General features: G+C 39.5%; 1 protein-coding gene across 2 annotated transcripts in view; it reads right to left on the bottom strand.

Annotated features, from left to right (window-relative positions):
• Positions 1-20,405, bottom strand: part of ITPR3 (inositol 1,4,5-trisphosphate receptor type 3) — a 194,631-nt gene that overhangs the window by 74,743 nt on the left and 99,483 nt on the right. For both annotated transcript variants that reach the window (XM_075195726.1, XM_075195727.1), the window contains exons 29-30: positions 5,804-5,926; positions 185-385 (exon numbers count right to left, since the gene is read on the bottom strand). In XM_075195726.1, coding sequence (XP_075051827.1) covers positions 185-385; positions 5,804-5,926 — 324 coding nt within the window. The remainder of the gene's footprint in view (positions 1-184; positions 386-5,803; positions 5,927-20,405) is intronic.

The raw sequence follows: 20,405 nt of genomic DNA, 5'->3' as shown, positions 1-20,405 counted from the left end.
TATCAATGTAATCTTATGGCACATCACAAAATTCCTTTGCATTTAATATCATTCTTCTATTTTTTTAATTATTTCTTTTTTTTCTATTTTTATTGGCTTCATTTATGTTTTTCCCAGTCCATCACTGTGTTTCCATACACTCCATATCTTGCATTCAGGAGCTGGACAACAGACCAATGTTTACCTCTGTCATGATCATGTCCTGACACTTTTTAATATATTTGCCCTCAGCTTTGATGATGGTTTGCAGGAAGTCCAGGTACTGTACGTGTCTCCCATGAGTGGCTAAGCAGTGGATGAAGTGTTGAAGCACAGTCTCATGTATTTCTGAACACAACTGGTAGTTATTGAGGAAAATGTGTTGCATTGTCTCAGCCTCCAGGAGCTGGGGAAACAAGGGAGGCACTCATTTACAGATGAACATAAAAATACGCCAAGAACATACAAGCAAAAATGTGTATCTACAATTGTACATAGTATGCATAGTTTCACATATATTAAGATAAATACAACGTAACATCAACATATAGATGTGTCCGGAGAAAAGATATGGCAGTCACCATAATCAACTTCCCTAGGCCAAGCTTTTTTAATGGCCCAGGGAAGAAGTTGATAATGATGCCTGCAGTAGCTTTCATTGTTACACAAGGAAGAAGGAAAACACCAACCCGGCTCACTCTCCCCCCATATATCTTAATCAGCAGGCTGGTTTCCATTAAAATAGGAAGCTGAACGTTAGGTTCTTCACGGACATAGAAAGCAGGCTGGACTGAATCACATTATAATAGCTAAACCCACAGTGTGTGGACCCCCTATCATAGATTAGATCCAACTTGGTCAATGTTAGAGCCTCTATGGGATAGATTAGCTATCATCTTCCAGAGACTACCTGTCCTGGGGGGTATTCCTGGCACCACTGGGTAGTGGGTATCAGGGGAAATGCAAAAGATTGGGACCCCTGGAGTGGCAACTTTGCACCCAGAGGTCCTAGTATAATGGACAGAGGTCCCAATGCATCCTGTACATTAGAAAAATGGAGTAAAAATAAGTAAATAATATATAAGCACATATTTTGAAAAACTATCTTTAATAAAACAAGACCTAATATGCCTCTTTTACACCTTTAATAAATAAGGGCCCATTTATTAAACAATAACTACTCTATTTGGAACCCAAGCTATCCTCAGTTGACCAGGAGGGTCAATAACTGCTTAGTAATGACAACTGAAATGTAAATATTAAAAATAAACTCTTTTCCATAATACTCATCAGGTCTGCATGAGCCGCATTTGTGTAAACACGCTTTTACTGTACCAGGCCTAAGTTAGAATGCCTCTACTCTCTTCTGTCCTGCCTCGCCAAGTACAGGATGGCGTAAATGCCAGAAACTCGCATATGTGATATGTGTGCTCCCATTTCTGGGAATACGTATGGCAATTTCACACAAGATATGCTGAGCAAACTACCGTACATCCCACTCTGCATCAGCTCCTATAAATATAGTTTCATTTTTACAGCAACAAACGTTTTTATTTTTTCTTACCTTAAACACTAATGTTGGTCTTCTTTGAACTAGTAACCAGGGGCATTACATTCCAATGCAGGTTACCATAACAAATTTATTTTTGGAAAGAGCGTGCGGTGATACTGAGGCCCCAGCTCTGCTCTTATGAGCTTGTGAGGATGACAGCACATGTGCAGTGAAGCTTTGTTTTGAACTGAAAGCCAAAATTAAGTTTGTCTGTGCAAGTGTTAAAGGCTTGGAGAATGGACCAACTTTTTATTTTTATAAAGTTTTATTTTTGCAAGGTCACTCAACAGAGCAATACAACTGACAAACAGTACACCTGAACAGACGAAAGAGATAAACACGTAGTGGCTATGGCAAGCGCAGCAATTATAGACTACTGATGACAGCATAGAAATATAGCTGGAAAGAAAGAGAGACAAAGAAATTTTATTGTGTAGGAAAGAGGGGAGAGAGAAGAAGAAGAAGTGGGACAAGTGCAGACGCGGGCTGGGAGAGGGAAGCCCGGGAGGCACACAGGCGGCCGCATCACATGACAGGGGATGCGGCCGCGTCATCACCCCAGTCATGTGATGTGGCCACCTGTGCGCTGACGAGGCCACATCTGATGTCATCATCATCACGGGGGAAAGTGTTGTATTTTGCATCCGGGGGGGGGGGGGGGCGGCCTACCCCCCCGGTCCGAGTAGCGCTCTGACCGAGCGGCCCGGGACAAGTGAAGAGGAGAGGGAAAAAGTGGCAATTTCCATATAAGAAATAAAGCAGAGGGCGAGAAGAAGGAAAACATGAAAAAAAGAGGGGGAATGTGAAGGACAGATCGGTGGCAATGGAAGTTTATATAAATGGCGAGCGTGCCTGAAATAAAGAGATCCACGGGTCCCAGACCTTGGCGAAAGCTCTTGAGGAATTACGAATAATGCTGGTTATATGTTCCAAACGTTCCATAGGCCAGATTCTATTAATTATGGTCTTGATAGAAGGGGGAGCCTGCTGCCGCCAGTCGGCTTCAATTTGGCAAGTGACTGCCAAAAGAATGTGTCTAATCAACTTATTCTGATGTCGAGCTGCCGAGGGAGAAGAAAAAAATTAGGCTCCGGGGGTATATCCCCCTGAAGAATTTCTTGAATCAAGTGTTTAATCTCAGACCAAAAATGTGTCAGCTTTGGACAGGTCCACTAGATATGAAGAAAAGAGCCCTCCTGGGAGCACCCACGCCAGCAGTGATCAGAAGAGTCGTGTAGGATTTTGTGCAGTCGCATAGGCACATAGTACCAACGATACAGAATCTTGTAGATATTTTCTTTTAATCTGACACAAATCGTACTGGAGGCAGCATTCTTGTAAATATCCGACCATTCTTCATCTAGCAGAGTTTCGCCAAGGTCATTTTCCAAAGCTAATTCCAGAATGGACCATCTTAGCTGGGTCCCCCTTACCTCCTCCGGGACCCAAAGCCACCTCTTTCCCCCCGCAACAGCAGTAGTTCCGTCACTACCGGTATTTCTTTACTACATAGATATCCAGTTCATATGATCAAGATTACCACATTCTTTATATAGTAGAGTGGTCTAGTGAGCACTGTGCAGAAATCACTGAGCGGACTGGCTCGGCATAGGCACAGCATAAGTTTAAGGGTCCTTGTCCACCCACCATGAAAAGGTTAATTGAAAATATTTTTAATTCAAACTGCTTTACAAGCAGTTATTGTACTGTAAAATTTCAATGATAAAAAAAACAACTATTCTCCAAACTAAGATAAATCAACTATATTCATTTTCTAGTGAAGCCTCACTCACAATGAAAAGATTATGAAACAAAAAGTCTAAATTCTGTAAAATGAGGAGTTGTAAAGGAGGGGTTTGACTCTATGGAACCTAACAGCAATGTTGCCATGTGATATTGTAGGTAATGATCTTCACTCATTTTTCAACCCCATAGGATGTAAATAAACACAAGCAAAGTTTTCATTACCATAGCTGGCAGTAATGTGCACAGAAACATACTACAGAACTTCACGACTAAATGAATGTGCCCCTATGTGTCTTTATGAAGTTGAAACACAAAAGTGATATTGATGTATAATGCTGTACATAAAGATTACAGACGTACAATTTTGAAAATGCAAACAATTTCACAAGCACAATGGGCAGATGGTATCATTCAATTCTCCACATTCTATAATGTACACATAGGGTGGGGAACTCTGGAGAGCAAGGAAATTAAATGTTACACCCTTGTTTGCAAAAAAAGAGGAGATAATGAAAACTATGTTCCACCCACCAAGGGACAGGATAACAATGTTATTTCCTGGTAACCTAATCATCAGTATCATCTTTCCTGATTATACCCAACCTATACCCTAGTGAACTTTGTCATTGTCACTTATAGTTAATACTACACTTTTCAGCTGTCTCGTTCTTAATATCCTTAATGTGGTATGGATGGAGATGTCTCTGACTCAATATCATCCTTATGATTTCCTAGCGCTTTAGACATGTTAAGTTGCCCACAAACTCCCTCCCCTGGAAACTTCCTTGAGCCTGCCAATGGCTACTAGGCCACTATGGGAATAGAGACATACCTCTCATCTTTTCTGAAGTTAGAAAAAATGTTTTGACTTTTAAGCCAGAGGGGCATCCCTCTCAAATCTGGACTGCCTAGCACCACTTATCTATGTGCACTATACACAACCTCTACAACTGAGAACAATAAAGGAACATCTAAAATGAATCACACTATGCCACATTAGGCATGATGAAATAACAGAAAGTAGACGTTTACCTTTTATTAACCGTAGCCTATCAGCATCACATCCCTGGTGACTAAACTGACTGAGTACTAACCTTATTTAAATAGTACACATGCATGTCTCCCTGACTGATGTTACACCTAGTAAACAGACAGCTTTAATAAGTGAATAAATCTGGTGCCATCTTAAGTGTGTTGACACCTAATCTGCTTGAAAGCACACCATAAGCCAAAAGCATACCACATAAAACAGAAAGTCATTCTATCATCCATGGTTCTATTCTGTAGTTCATAAAGTATGTGCTCTTTTTGAGCTAACTATATCCCATAAGGTGTAAACTTTTATAAACCTTATGCTATTATTTACTTCACTTTAGTCAATGAGGCGATTTCACACTACACAAGTTTGCCTTTGTACTATTCCTGGTACATATATAAAGGGGTTAATAAAAAGTGCCTAGAGATTAATAGGAACAAAACAGCAATGCCCCCACCCAGTCTTTACTCCACCTGTTTCTGGGAAAACTTCACTAACCAAGCAGATTCCTTCTGTGACACATACAAAGCGCACACAAACAGAGAAAAACTTGTACAAGTAATTGCAGTCTGCTTTGGGTATTTAACTGGAAAGCAGGGAAGGGAGAATTTCCATACAGATATAAGTGAAAGGATACTAAGGGGTGTGGCAATCGTTAGGTCTTGAACATCATGCAATAGTCCTGAATATTGGCAGACTTAACATTTAAATATATTGAAATAATTTGGTTCTAGACACTGCATCACAGATTCTAGGAACGAAACAGGTCATTTACTAAGCCATATATATATATACAAGTTAACCCGTGCATGATACTCATGCATTCTAGTCAAATCAAGCTACTTAAGGTGTTAAAAAGGTTCTTGTCATGCATTTGGGCCATAGCCCAGGCCTCAACCACCAACCACTCCCCACTGTCACCCCCAGCAACCACCAACCACTCCGAACTGTCACTTCTCCTTCAAGAAATATATATATATATTTTTTTAAATCTTTATAAACACTTTTAACAATTAAAAAATTAAATTAACAAATGAAAAACATCTTAGTATACCAAATTTCAGCCCTTTCTGAATTTTTTTTTACACACACACTAAGAATTTAGTAGGTCAGTGTATAACTCTGCCCAGCAGGTGGCGCTGCAGCTTGGTTTTATTTTTTCCACACACACACACACAGACAGACTGACTAACACACGCCACTAGATATTTATATATTAGATAGCATTATTTATATGTAGTAATAAATATTAGACAAAGGACTAAACTTAAGGTAAGCTAAGCAATATAAAAATAAATGGTAAATTGCTGGTTATTGCTGCTCCTTGAATAAAGCAGCACATACTGTCAAGTTCAAACAATTACTCCTAAAAATTGAATATTTGAAAAATGACAACCGTTACAATGATCATGAGAAACACAATAAAGAAACAAAATAAATATTACTATAGTGATAATGATTCACAATATTTCACATGTTCTGCAACTTACACCTGGAGTCAGGAACAGGGACAAGTGCTTGTGTAAAAGAGCCTGGTTTTCTGGGTTCCCGGCACAGAATTTCTGCAGAAACTGATGAGTGTACTTCAATATCTCCTTCATTTTCATGTCTTTCTGTACAAACAGTAAAAAGAAATCAATAAGCTTAAAATTATTTGTATTGTTGTTCTGTCAAACAACTCAATATAAAAACATACACATGTATAGCCTTTCCTATTGCACAGTTATAATTTCTATATATAAATAGTTATGATGTTAAAACATCTATTAGGAAATAAAACCCTATATCTAGGGATTTTTCCTATTTATCAAAGGTGAAGACTATTGCTGACTAATCTCCATGCAAAGCAAATACTGCCTCTTTCTTCCGATTGCTAACGCGTTAGTCAGAGCACAAAACAAGAAAAATTGCTCTATTTTTAAAATAAGGCATTTTTTTAAATAAAGTTGTTTTTTTCTATTTTATGCAATTTATTTGGTTCATCATTATTTATTCTTTCTTCTTATACCAAATCTGGAACTGGAAGTCAAGTTTGGGCTTCCATTTCCCATGTGCATGCGCCAGCAGTCATGTGCAAACTGACACCATGGGGTAAATGTATCAACTGCCGATTTTTTCAACTCGCCACTATCTGGCGAGTTTGCAGTGAAAATTTAAAGCGGCAATGGCTTTAAAGGCAAAACAATGCCTTTAAAGCAATTGAAGCTTTAAATCTTCACTGCAAATTCGCCGGTTAGCGGCGAGTTGAAAAGATCGGCAGTTGATACATTTACCCCCAGATTGGCCTGGCGAGCAGTAAGACTTTTCTTATTACTGTGGCCAGTAGCGCGAGGGAGCTGAGTATCAGTGGAATTTTTGGGATAAATTACCTGGCAAAGATTTTATATTATTGCAAGAATCCCTTTTAACAAAGGCGTATTGATAAATAAGGCTTTTTGCAAGAAGTCTTTTATGACTTTCAATTTAAGGTAAATTTTGTGAGAAGACTAATTTTAAAAGATTTGACACAAAGCTGCAACAGAGAATTTTACCTTATAAACTAATGAATGGAATTATTTTCCAATAACCCCTGAATTAGGTATGGCCTCAGATATGATCTACTAACAATACAGCAGCAAAATACTAGTTGAACTTATCAAACTGTGGGGTGCGGGATCTGTGATGTCCAAGCTTGAAGATGTTCTAAGCAGGGCCTGGTTGCGTACCATAGAAAAGGGCCCTGGCCTACCAGGGGCCCGATGCCCAAACTGGCCAAGGGCCCACTGCCCGCCAATAATCACGGCCACAGTGAGAGTCTCTGGGTAATGCAGAAGCGCAGCGGGGGGAGAGGAGCACTCTGACGGCAGTACAAGTCAGGCAAGCAATTGATTGACAGTGTGGAGGACATGGTTTGATTAAGTTGGCATGTGAAGTTTGAGGGGCTGACATATGGGGAGGTCTGATTGGCATGGAAAGGGCTTGCGGGATGGTCTGAAGGGCATTTAAGTAGCATGTGGGGAGGTCAAAGAGGCATGTAAATGGCAGGCGGGGCAGATGGGGACATTTTTTGGCATATGGGAAGGACTGCTGGGCATTGAATGGACATGTGTGAAGAGGGCTGATGGCATGTAATGGACATGTGCAAAGGTCTGGGTAGCATGTGGGGAGGACTGATGGACATACAAAGGGCATGTTGGTAGGTCTGATGGCATATGAAAACATCTGATGGGCATTTAAAGTGGCATGTGGTAATGTGGTACGGTCTGATGCAATGTGTGAAGGTCTGAGGGTCAAGTTTGAGTGGCATGTGGGGAAGTTCTGCAGCATATGAGGGATGTGGGAGTCTGAGTATATATGGGGTTATTTTGGACCATGTGTGGGGTGTGAGTGGTATGCGGTGTAATTTTGGAGCAAGTGAGGGGCATTTTTGATAAAAGATGAGTGTGTGCTGATGTAATTTTTTGGCTTTTTTATTTGCAAAATGTACGGTAATGTGTGGCCATTCTGAAGTTTGGTTGTATGTATATATATTATGTGATCTATTCTATGTACTGTATTCACTTATTGATTGGCTTTACATAGTTCATATACCTATACATTTATCAAACAGGCCCCAACATTAAATGATCTAGATAGGAAACCAGCCACAGATTGTGAATGCTGCAATAACAGGTAGTAGAGAACAACACAGTCCACCAACAGGGGAGGTGTGTTGCATGTGCTTGCTTCGGACTCCACTGTTTCCATGCTACATCTCTGTGTCATTGCTCAGTTTGTGTTTTTTTCACCCTTGGGCTATATATAGGGGCCACAAATGTCTAGATACACCCCTGTCTTAAATTCTAAAGATGCTTCTATTATACTGCCCTACTGTGAACTGATGAAATGGACAAAGTGTCACTCTCTGAATTTTTTTTTGCTCTATGCTTTTTAATATAAGATTGAATCTTGTAATCAATATTATAAAATTAAACCTTAAGTTAATGTTTTCTCTCTGATTAATTGACATGGAAACATTCTGAAGCCAGATTCTTTGAGAACCCAGTGCTGCAGTTAAGCCTCAATTAGTGATATGCCTTGCCGAATACTATTAATTAGCTGAACAATTATAACACTGTATTCTGATGAATGCAAAATGACAAACCATGTGGGGGGAAACCGACAGAGATAACAATTGGTTTACCACATAGGAGAATTGATGACAGCAACCCGTAAACATACATTCTTCTAATAGTATCTTTATATACAAAACTGAGTCTACTAACTATTCTCATAAAATTAAAAGCTTAAAACTGTACAAACACACACACACATATATATATATATATATATATATATATATCTTTCCCAGATATATAAACACAAACAAAAGATCAAAACATAAAATAATAACGACTTGTGCGCATAGTTTAGTAGAAGCTGACAATGACCATTGTCATTAAAAAACCCTACTTTTATGTTTATGTTAGAGAACACATTGCATTTTAAATGGTGGTTGTGTAAACCATACAACCATTCTATGGCAGGGGGTCACAAAACTATGGCAACAATAGTTGTTTCTGAGCCTCTCTCTAAATGTTTTTATACAAACTTTCAAACCCTCCACACATAATTATATTCTTCATAATAAGTATTATTTTGAAGCATACCATAAACTTCTCCTTGCCAGCGCATAAACATCCAAACCAACAATTCTGCACGGTAAATCTAAATTCCTAGTGTATGCACACAGCATTCAAGAGTGTGCCTTTCTGATTCTATTTCTTAGAACTACACCTCATTCAAATCCATAGCTATAAGTTTTCTCTCCAGATAAGAAATCAATTTATCACCCAGGCCTTGTCAAACATTTTTCAGGGGCAATTTCATGTGAATTGAGGATAATTTGGAAGAAAAATGCCCCATTTATAATTTGTGCCTCATTTAGAACAGCAGTGCCTGAGGAAGCAAAGAAAGCACAGCTAACTGTAAGCTACAGCTATAATTTACATTCTACCGGCGTTTCTAGAATGTTCAGTCTATGTGCTGAGAGCAAAGGGAATACAATATTACAACCTCACAAGTGACTCACATCCTATTGTTAGTTTATTACATCTCTTGTATCTGCACAGTATGATATATTAATATAAAATGTATAGGAGTATATACATATTTTCTCATCAAATATCAATAGTATGGTATTCTTAATCCTTAAATGTCATGAGAAAGGAGAACAGATGAAAGCCTAACAAAGTACAAACACATGTATGTAATTATGTATCTATTTTATATCTAACTTAAATTAACAAAATATAAGATTCACAAGACCTGTATATTACATTTTGTGAGATAAATTGTGCATAATTATAACGTGCGCTTTTTTTTTATTTTTATACAAATAGTTCTATATTAAACATAGTGGTATTTAAAATTAAAAAACAATATATAATATATTAAGTAGTTTTAGGCTGGGTACACACTACAGAAAATTTCTCCTGATGCGATATTGTTAACGATTTTACCAACAACTGAAAGTCCTAAAGAGCATGTTGATTCATATGTACACTCAGGCCCGGCACTTCCATTAGGCAGCTTTAGGCAGCTGCCTAGGGCGCCAGGACCTAGGGGGCGCCACTGACTGTCTATTGTGCATGGGGCCGCGGCCACCGGCTGTTTGAAGTTGTCGGCAGTCACTGGATGAATAAAGTGCATGGCGGGCACCGGATGAATGAAGTGCTTTGCAGGCGTCAGCTGTGTATTTCACAGGATCTGTCTGCTGCACACTGCCTGTCAGAGTAAATAAAGTCATTGTAGGGCCACTCCGCCCCCTCCCCATCATTCCTTCCTATGAAGCTACACACACCCTCCCTCTGAGAAGAAGGTGAGGAGCAGTTTTGTGTCACCATTGACACTTGGAGAGACAGAATTTGAGTCCCCCTGCAGCTTCTGCTGTGCTGTCCAGCCAAGAGAAAAACAATAGGTAAGTAAAATAAATCAAATATTCATTAAAATGTTTATTTTTTTAAATTAGGAGGAAGTAAAAAATTAAATGTAAAATAATTACCGTATTTTTCGCTCCATAAGACGCACTTTTTCTCCCAAAAAAAGTGGGGGAAAAAGTGTGTGCGTCTTATGGAGCGAATACTGCATGCCAGAAAGGAAGGAAGAAAATAAAACTTACATGTCCAGCGTGGAGAAGCGGGTCCCGGCCAGGCTGCAGATCCTCCTGATCGTCCGTCCCCCTGCCTATCTGTGAGGACCTAGCTATCACATGGGACGTCCCATGTGATAGCTAGGTCCTCACAGATAGGCAGGGGGACGGACGATCAGGAGGATCTGCAGCCTGGCCGGGACCCGCTTCTCCACGCTGGACATGTAAGTTTTATTTTCTTCCTTCCTTCAGGAGGATCCGCAGCGCTGAAGACACCGGAGGGAATAAGATAAGGCTATAGTGTTTGTGTGTGTGTGCCGGAGGCTATACTGTGTGTGTCCTGGAGGCTATACTGTGTGTGTCCTGGAGGCTATACTGTGTGTGTGCTGGAGGCTATACTGTGTGTGTGCTGGAGGCTATACTGTGTGTGTGCTGGAGGCTATACTGTGTGTGTGTGCTGGAGGCTATACTGTGTGTGTGTGCTGGAGGCTATACTGTGTGTGTGTGCTGGAGGCTATACTGTGTGTGTGTGCTGGAGGCTATACTGTGTGTGTGCCAGTGTGCTAACATAGCATGTGTGTCTAAGAGTGGGGATCAGTGTGTTAATATAGTGTGTGTGTGTGTGTGTGTGTGTGTTGGTGAGTGTGAGTGAAGGGGCCAGTGTATGTTTTCCTTCTCTAAAACTAGGTGCGTCTTATAGTCAGGTGCGTCTTATGGAGCGAAAAATAAGGTAGTTGATACTGTATTTTTATGTTTATTTTGTACTTATGTAGTCTCTAAAAAAGTAAAATTAGGTAATTTTTATATTCATAAGCTATGATTTCTATTTTTAGCCGCATAGCTCATTTATACTGCTGTACAAAAATACAGGTGTAGGCAAGGGCTTATATATATATATATATATATATATATATATATATATATATATATATATATATATATATATATATATCTACTATATAAATGCCTAGTGGCGTGTGTGAAAAAAAAAAACAAGCTGCAGCGCCACCTGCTGGGCAGAGTTATACACTGACCTATATATTTCTTGACGGAGAAGTGACAGTTGGGAGTGGTTGGTGGTTGCCGGGGGTGACAGTGGGGAGTTTTTAACACCTTAGGTAGCTTGATGAAGGACGTGGCGATGAAGATGAAGGATGAGGTGATGGAGAAAAATGATGAGGTGGTGACATGTGGACAAAACCACGTTAAAAAAGGGTGATTGCGTCGGGAAGTAACGCTCTTCCCCTGAGGAGGCCTGGGCTAGGCCCAAATGCATGACAAGAACCTTTTTAACACCTTAAGTAGCTTTATTTGACTAGAGTATCATGCACGGGTTAACTTGTATATATATATATATATATATATATATATATATATATATATATGTGTATATGTATATATATATATATATATATATATTTACACACACACACACACACATATATATATACAATATATATATGCCAAAGGTGCATCAATAAAAGTATTGAGCAAAGGCTGTGAATACTTATGTACATGTGATTTCTTAGGTTTTTTATTTTTAATAAATTTGCAAAAATCTCCCAAAAACTTTTTTCATGTTGTCATTATGGGGTATTGTGTGTAGAATTTTGCGGGAAAAAAGAAATTTATTCCATTTTGGAATAAGGCTGTAACATAACAAAATGTGGAAAGAGTGGAGCGCTGTGAATACTTTCCGGATGAATATATATATGATAGATAGATATAAATCTGTATAGGCTATGTCTGTATATTTAAGACTTACAGTTGCCTGGCAATACACAAGAACTATGTGGCTATAAATGGAAGCCATATCTTAAATTACAGTATATATTTAAATTACAGTATATATTATTACACCAGTAAGCAATTAAGCAATTTTAAATAATGTACTGCCGGTACTACGGTTACTTGCCAACAGCAGAAATGGAGCCTGGACAGCGTTGAGAGCATGCATCATCAGGCATCAGTGCATCCGGACTGCAGCTTTGCCAGCCAGGAGAAGGTAAGAGTTGTTATTTTTATTTTACACTCCACCTTGAACCAAAGTAATCACTGATTGGTTGTGGGCTGGGGCGAATTGGCCATAGGCCTTACTGGGAATTTTCCCGATAGGCCTGCTGTCTAATGGGGCTACTTGGTTTGGTTTTGTTTTTTTGGGTTTGTGCATCGTTCTGGTTTTCTTTTTGTTTGTTTTTTTTCAAACTAATGATTTCTTTTTATATGGTGCGGCGGGGGAGAGAGCTGCTCTGCAGCCCGGAATCATCGGCGCCGACAACTGTCAAGCTGTCTCTTATTGCAGGCTGGCGGAGCTCTTGCAATGAGCCTCGCAGGAGGGTATTGGTGGGGGTGTGGGGGCAGTAGGATGTAACCTTGCCCATGGTGCCTGGAGACCTTGCGCCGGCCCTGTGTACACTACACGATTTACCTTCAGATCTGTGCTCCTCATCATCATCACCATTTATTTATATAGCACCACTAATTCCGCAGCGCTGAACAGAGAACTCACACACATCAGTCCACGCCCCATTGGAGCTTACAGTCTAAATTCCCCAACACACACACACACACACAGACTAGGGTGAATTTGTTAGCAGCCAATTAACCTACTAGTATGTTTTTGGAGTGTGGGGGGAAACCGGAGTACCCGGAGGAAACCCACGCAAACACGGGGAGAACATACAAACTCCTCACAGATAAGGGCATGGTCGGGAATCAAACTCAAAACCCCAGTGCTGTGAGGCAGAAGTTTTTATTTCTCATAATAGGTTGAGATTTTATGTTATAGAGGCTTGAAATCTAAATGGGTTTATATGGAATGTAAACGTTTTTTCTATTACAGCATATCTGATCTCTGATACCCCCATCCCCCAAAAAAGGCAGGTTATAATGAATAGTGTATCTCCTGTATTTGCTACTTTGAATTCTCGGATAGCAATCCTGACATACATGTATGCAGGTAATTATTAAAACTGCAGTGAAAACCTATGTGTTTTTAAAGTATATCATAAGAGTTTGAAATTTTATATTATAAACAAGTTTATCTAGAATATACAGTACATTTATATTGCCAGTGAACATTATAGGCTTTAAAGTTTTTTTCCATTCCAGCATATCTAATTTTGGATAGGATGTGCGGACCACTCCCCCAAAGATGTCGGTTTTAATGAATAATGAATGTATTTCCAGTATTCACCACTACTACAAAGAATTATTGGATAGCGCTACTGACAAACACGTATGCATGTAAACATTAGCACTCCCGTTAAACCCTATGTAAACTTTTGTGACTTATATAATAAGAATTTGAGATTTTATATTTAAATGGCTTAAAATATAATGAGATTTATCTGGAATATATTTACAACACCAGTGAACATTGTGGGTAATATCTGATCATTGAGAGAGTTTCACTTTACTAGATGGGGAGTCACACCTCTCCTGCACAATTTGTGGACCCTCACAATTTGAACATACTACATGAGTGCCAACATCTCTCTCTGATGAACTTCCTGGGACAAAATGTTTGCGTTTGTCTTGTCATAAGTAAACTTTAATTTTGTTTTGTCAGTGGGGTTTCAGTGAAATCTCTCATATATGCAGCTTTATTCCTTTGTGAACTGAACTAAGCAGCCTGGACTTCACATTTTCTGATAAGCAAGCTTTTACTTATATCTGGTAAGCATAACTTCATTTAAAGCTGTTGTTAATAATAAAACTCCACCATGAAGCACCACTCTCTTCATGTCTACATATTACAGTATTTTATATAACATGAAAGGCAAAAGCATTTTGCTACCCGAATAAAGAAAAATGGCAGCAACTGACAGTTCCCACAAATTAACTGGGCTATGATTACTGTACCTTAGGGAGTATTGCTCCTCTATTAGATGGAGATTAGTCATTCAAAGGAAAATCAATGTTCATTTTGTATGGGAAACGTCTCATTTATAATATGTAGGTAATCCATACAACCAAAGCCCAAAGAGATTTATTATGAAAAGTAATTTTACCTTATGACAACAAATTAGTTTCTATGGGCAATTAAGTAGTGTGTTGTCAATACACAAAGTTTTTTCTTTTATTTTCAGGAAAGACTTCAACAGTAACATTTTGATGTTAAAGTTGTTGGGTGAAACAATATAACTATATATGTCTGAAAATATTACTTAAAAGGAAAACAATGTGTTTAACATATTGTTGTGCCATGAAATAAAGCTGCCGGGCTTATTTATTTTTCTTTATTGATTCAAAGTCCCTCAAGATAATTATTACACCCACCTATTGCTACTACACAAAGTAAAAGTATCAGATGACTGAACAGAAGATATAGGGGCAGATAAAATTTAGAACAACGCAGAGCGCACATTATTACTTTGCGCACAGAGCTGCAAGCAAAAATTAGCATTGAAATTACTGTAGTAACGGTAATAATGTGCAGCTACTGTCGTATTAAAGGTATAGTGCGCGGCCTGCGTTGTTGCTGTGAACTGAATCTGCTCCATGGTGTAATAAAATGGGCACATCGTTATGCTCTGAACTTTCATAAATTGCTATCTGCAACTCTGTTATGCTGAAAATGTATGGTGCAAGATCAATTTTTTAAAACTTAACTGTATAGGGCAGTTATGGACAACAAGGGCCCTACTGAGCCTTCACCTACGTCTTTCTTCCAGCTTCATGCCCCATCCCTCCCTACTTTAACCACCACCAAGCTTCTCCTGCAGCCCCAGGTCTTACTGAATAAGAGTAAGAGAAGCTTGGCAGATCATAAAGCAGAAAGTAAGACTGAATGTGATTGGAGCAGCTGACCTTTGAATCATGTTATCTATTCTGTACAATGCAGCGAGGTCACACTGTACACCTGAGAACAGAGCAAGAGGAAGAGCAGTCTGTATTACATGGTCTCCCTCCATTCTCCATGGGAAAGTGGTGACTCCTGATTACTTCATTGCTAAGACAAAGAATTTTTAGGCAGGGTGATATTTGTGACTGATTAGTGGATGGTTACTAGTACTCCCAGCAAATGGTGAGTGAGAGAATGTGGGGCAGTCAGAGTGGAGAAAAGAAAAGCACAGGGATGGGGGTATTCCATTGAGGGGTGAGTGGGGGCATGCTCTAGGTCTGATCGGCATGTGGGGGCAAGTGTGGCAATTGATTGACGTGAGGAAGTCTGAAGAGAGTTTTGGAGTACATGTGCATGTGGTATCTGATACTTGCCTTACACATAATTTAACTGAACCTACTATTAAAGCTACTAATTGGATGGATGCTTTATTATTAGCATTTATTTATATAGTGCCATACTCAATAATCATACTCAATAATCATATTACATGGAACTGTACAGAGAATATGTAATCATTCACACCAATCCCTGTCCCATTGGACCTTAAACTGTAAGTCCCTACCAAACATGCACACTCTATGGAACATTTTTTCATCAGAATGTAATTAATCTATCAGTATGTTTTTGGACTGCGGGAGGAAACTAAGGCACCCATGAACTTCACAGAAGCAGCAATGCTAACTACTGTGTCACCACACTGCCCTTCTACTCTTGGTCACCTAGCTATACCCAAGCCTTCTGAATCCTGGTGACTGAATGGATCTTTACTAACTGATTGTGACCTGTTCACATGCTTCAAGTTAGACCAAGAAGCTTAATTTGATCTATGTAACACCAAATGTACGAATTATACTTGGAGGACCTCTAACTTTCTATGTGCCATTGAGGACTTATTGATAGTTTTATAATTGCAGAAGTTCAGTTTAAATACAACCCATTCAAGAAACTTCAAAATCTATGGGGGTTGTGGCCTGGAGTGCCAAAACAGAGTACAGTAAGGAACTTCAGGCCGGGTCAGAAGTACTCAAGGCACAAGACAGCAGGCAGGAGAGGAGTCAGAACAGTACGGGTCAGGAGCACAGGAACCAACCACAAGGAATCTCACAAGTGTAGCAACTGGCCCTGCCATATAATTGAACTTATTTCTGATGGTGCTAATGGAGCAAAGATTATGACATGTGACAGATGTGCGCAAGAGCACTTCTAGAAGGAGCTCACAATGTAATGGCCAGTTGGTTCAGTACAGTTGGGTAAGTCAGTTAGTGAAGGAAGAGAGACAGGAGTGGGTTATCTAGGTGTCTGCCTGGACATCTAGAAGTTTGAAAAATAGTGATTTGTAGCTTTCGACGAGGCTGAAGATTCTGTATGAGAAAGTAAAAGATCATTCTGCCACTTACCCAGCTGATTCACTATAGAAGACGTCCATCTCAAGGTCATATGTGTCCAAATCACTACTGACAGTTGGTCGGAAAATACAGATAAGAGAGACAATATCTGTCAAATAGTAATGTCAGAGCGATTGAATGACAAATCTGTCGCTTTAACTTAGGCTGGGTACACACTACAGAATTTTTTGACCAATGTGATCTATAAAAATTTTATCAACGACTAAAAACAAAAATTTTCCGATCAGCAAGTTGATTTACGCGTACACACTATAAATGTTTTAAAAGATTTACCCTCAGATCTGTACTTTTCATCTGTCATAACCATCGGCTGAAAAGATCGTAACTCTGTAAACTCTATGGAGATCCTGTTCGTGAGTGCATACACAGTGCAGGTTTGGAAGGATGTCGTTCCATAGCTGAATGAGATTTATAGTTCTGATGATCAATCAAATCAAACGATGGTCGGTGCTTTAGAACGATCCTTGTTCATCACTGGCGCATACACATTAATACAATATCATCTGAACGGTTGTTTATCATTTGATATACCCAATACTCGGCTGAAAACACTGTAGTGTGTGCCCAGCATTACAAACATCACGCGCAGATAAGTGTAATACTCACTGATGAAAGTATATTAAGCAAAAGAAATAGAAAAGTTGTTTTAAACTGTATTGCAAAATCCTAGTGGAGATAACAAGCTATTAGTATGCTAAAAGACACTGCATTCAGTATTCTAATTAGTAGCTGCTCAAAGGATATGTCTCTGGGGGGGGGATTCAATTAACCGCAAAGTGTCTCAAGACCATTCCAGAGACACTTTGCAGCAGATAATTTTATAGAAATTTTTCCTCAATCTCTAGAATCCCAACATAAACAGTCCTATAATTTTCATTTTAGATATAGAATCACTAGCAGCGAAAAATAGAATATCTAGCAATGTCAATGTGAGTAGAATATGTTATATAACACATAATGTACTTTTGCGATGTTTTTATATTTGTAAACAATCCTAAGGCCTCACTACCCCCTCTGCACTCCATTTTGGACACATATGGGAAAGCGTCTCTCTGTAAACAAAACACTACTAAAACAGAGGCACTCCCTATCGATGTTACAAATAAGGCTCTTCAAACAAAGTTAAGGAAAACATTTAACTATGCTTGCCAACCTAAAGCATTGGGATTCAAATCTCGAACCAGACAAGCTGTGGCTAAACTTTCAGCTAAAGTCCAGCTTTCAGGTAATGATGATAGCAGTTATATTCCAGACACACAGTCTGATGAGAAGGAGGAATAAACAATGAACAAGCTGCAGCCAAACTCCGGTATACAGGAAAAGATAGGAGTGGCAGATTCACAGTTGAAATCCTATTCACAAATACCGAAAAAGCAGTCTGGGTTCACAGAAGAGTCCGAAAGACAGAAAACAAATAAGCAACACCTGAACTCACAGCAAAAGTCTGGTACTTCAGCACTGAGAAAACAGTGGTCAGATTCCCAGACAATATTCGATTCACAGGTACAATTGGTCAGTAATAAGCGTACGAACCAAAGTAGGATATTCAGGAAATAAATAAGAAGTGGTCAAGTTCACAACCTAAGTTCAGTATTGAAGCAAGGAATAAACAGTGGTAATATTCACAGCTAGTGTTTGATGCAGAGGTAGGGTCTGACACACAGGAGACGGAATAGTAATAGTCGAGTTCACACCCAAGTTCTAGTACACAAATGCAGGATAACTGGAACTGCTAGTCATTAATCCAATAATCTAAAACTTGTGCTTGCAGTTGCCAGATACTATAGACACAGCTGAATGTCCAGCACCTGTGATGACATTACTCCTTGTTAGAAAACTCTCTGTTAACCTGTTCCAACCTAGAAGCTAGTGTAGCAACTTACACGTCCTGGAGTTTTATGTAGCCCTATGATATATACTGTATGTTTGCTCATGACCCCCAGCTGTGAGAGACAGCAATGCTAACCACTGTGCCACCGTGCTGCAAAACAGCAACTAAATAACTGCAGCTTTAAATATTAATCTACTAATACTTACAGTTATGCTACTTAAATTGAACTTAATTTTGGATAGACAACCTATATATATCTGGGAACAACTCCCTCCTTGCTCCTCTCCAATTTGTTTTCCACCCTCTCCACTCCACAGAAACTGCCTTGACCAAAGTCTTGGCCAAGTCCAGAGCCCAACTCCCTACTTATCCTCCTGGACCTCTTATCTGTTCCCTAACTCCACTGTCTGGGTGTCATTCATCTCAACTACAGTAACTTTCTCCTTACTGGCCTTCCCTGCTTCCATCTCGCACCTCTTTAATCTATGCTTAATGCTGCAGCTAGACTTATCTTCCTCTATCCACGCTCCACATCTGCCTCTCCTTTCTTCCAAACCTTACACTGGCAACCCTTTCCATAAAGAATCCTCTTCAAACTCCTCACCCTCATGTACAAGGCCCTCTACAACTCCACTGCTCCTTACATCTCCAAGCTCATCTCCATACGTACTCCCTCCTGCTCTATCCGGTCAGCAAACGACCGTCACTTTTCTTCCCTCTGTTAATCACATCTCACTCCTGAATCAAAGATTTCTACCATACTGCCCCCGCACCACTGGAGAACATTCTGCCTCATTCTATCAGACTATCGCCTAGCCTGTATAGCTTTAAACAGTCATTGAAGACCGACCTGTTCATAAAAGTCTACCAATCCTCCACTTAACCATTTCATCATGTTGTATATCTCACCCTCTTTCATCCTCCATGTCTCCCACTCTTGCTCTTTGCCCCCACATTAGCTCACCCCCATGTGCCAACTGATTGACTGCCCCTTTCCCTTTAAATTGTAAGCTAAATTGGGCAGGGGTCTCATCCCTGCTGAACTTTTGCTCATGAGCTACACTGCGCACCTCCTCCTTGGGCTCTCTGCCCCTTGATTCCACTTCTACAATGTCTTCGCTCCTCTTTCAGTGGCTGTAACGCTGTTAGTTGTACCCACACTAATGGGCACAGGTTTGGCTATCAGTAGGTCGCTGTGTTGAGAGTGTAGTGTTGTTTGTTTACTGTTATACCATGTACTGTCTTGGTGTTTGCCCTCTGCATGGTGCTACGGACCCCCATGTGGCACCCTATAAATAATAATAAAGGTTAATAATAATAATAATAATAACAAACAACAAAGCTGACTGTGGGAAAAATCATCAGAGTATAAAGCTAACTAACCTTCCTTGTTTTCAACAGCCATCTATAAAAATGTTAAGGAATGGAATAAATATGCTATTTATTTGGCATAGCAGTGACGATGGCTAATTTGCTGAAAATATTTTATTACCTGTACGCTTCTTAAATTCTGAGCTGTTATAAAACAATTAAGTTTTTTCCTGTGACAATAGATCAGGTTTGTAGGTTTTGAGCATACAGAAGAGGTATCTGGTCTACCAATGATGGCTCTCATATATTTTCTTCTTGTGGTTGGATTAAGGCATCTCTAGAGTATAGTATTTCTAGAAAATAGGATCTGCTAGCAAATGGCCTGATCATAGATTTTCAGACACTTAAGAAAAACTTCACCTTTCACAGCAGGATGCTTTCAGATATTCTTATCTACACTCCAAGGTTATACAACAGCTCACAAAACAATGCATCAGCCCAGAGCTGTAGCTAGGTATTTTAGCGCCTGGGGTAAGGAGAACCGGCGTACTCTGCCCACCAGCTCTAACCAAATTAACCTAAAAAT

Source organism: Mixophyes fleayi, chromosome 2 (assembly GCF_038048845.1).
Source record: "Mixophyes fleayi isolate aMixFle1 chromosome 2, aMixFle1.hap1, whole genome shotgun sequence".
Lineage (NCBI taxonomy): Eukaryota > Metazoa > Chordata > Amphibia > Anura > Limnodynastidae > Mixophyes > Mixophyes fleayi.
Note: the sequence above shows the minus strand (reverse complement) of the source record. Positions and strands in the feature narration are given on the sequence as shown.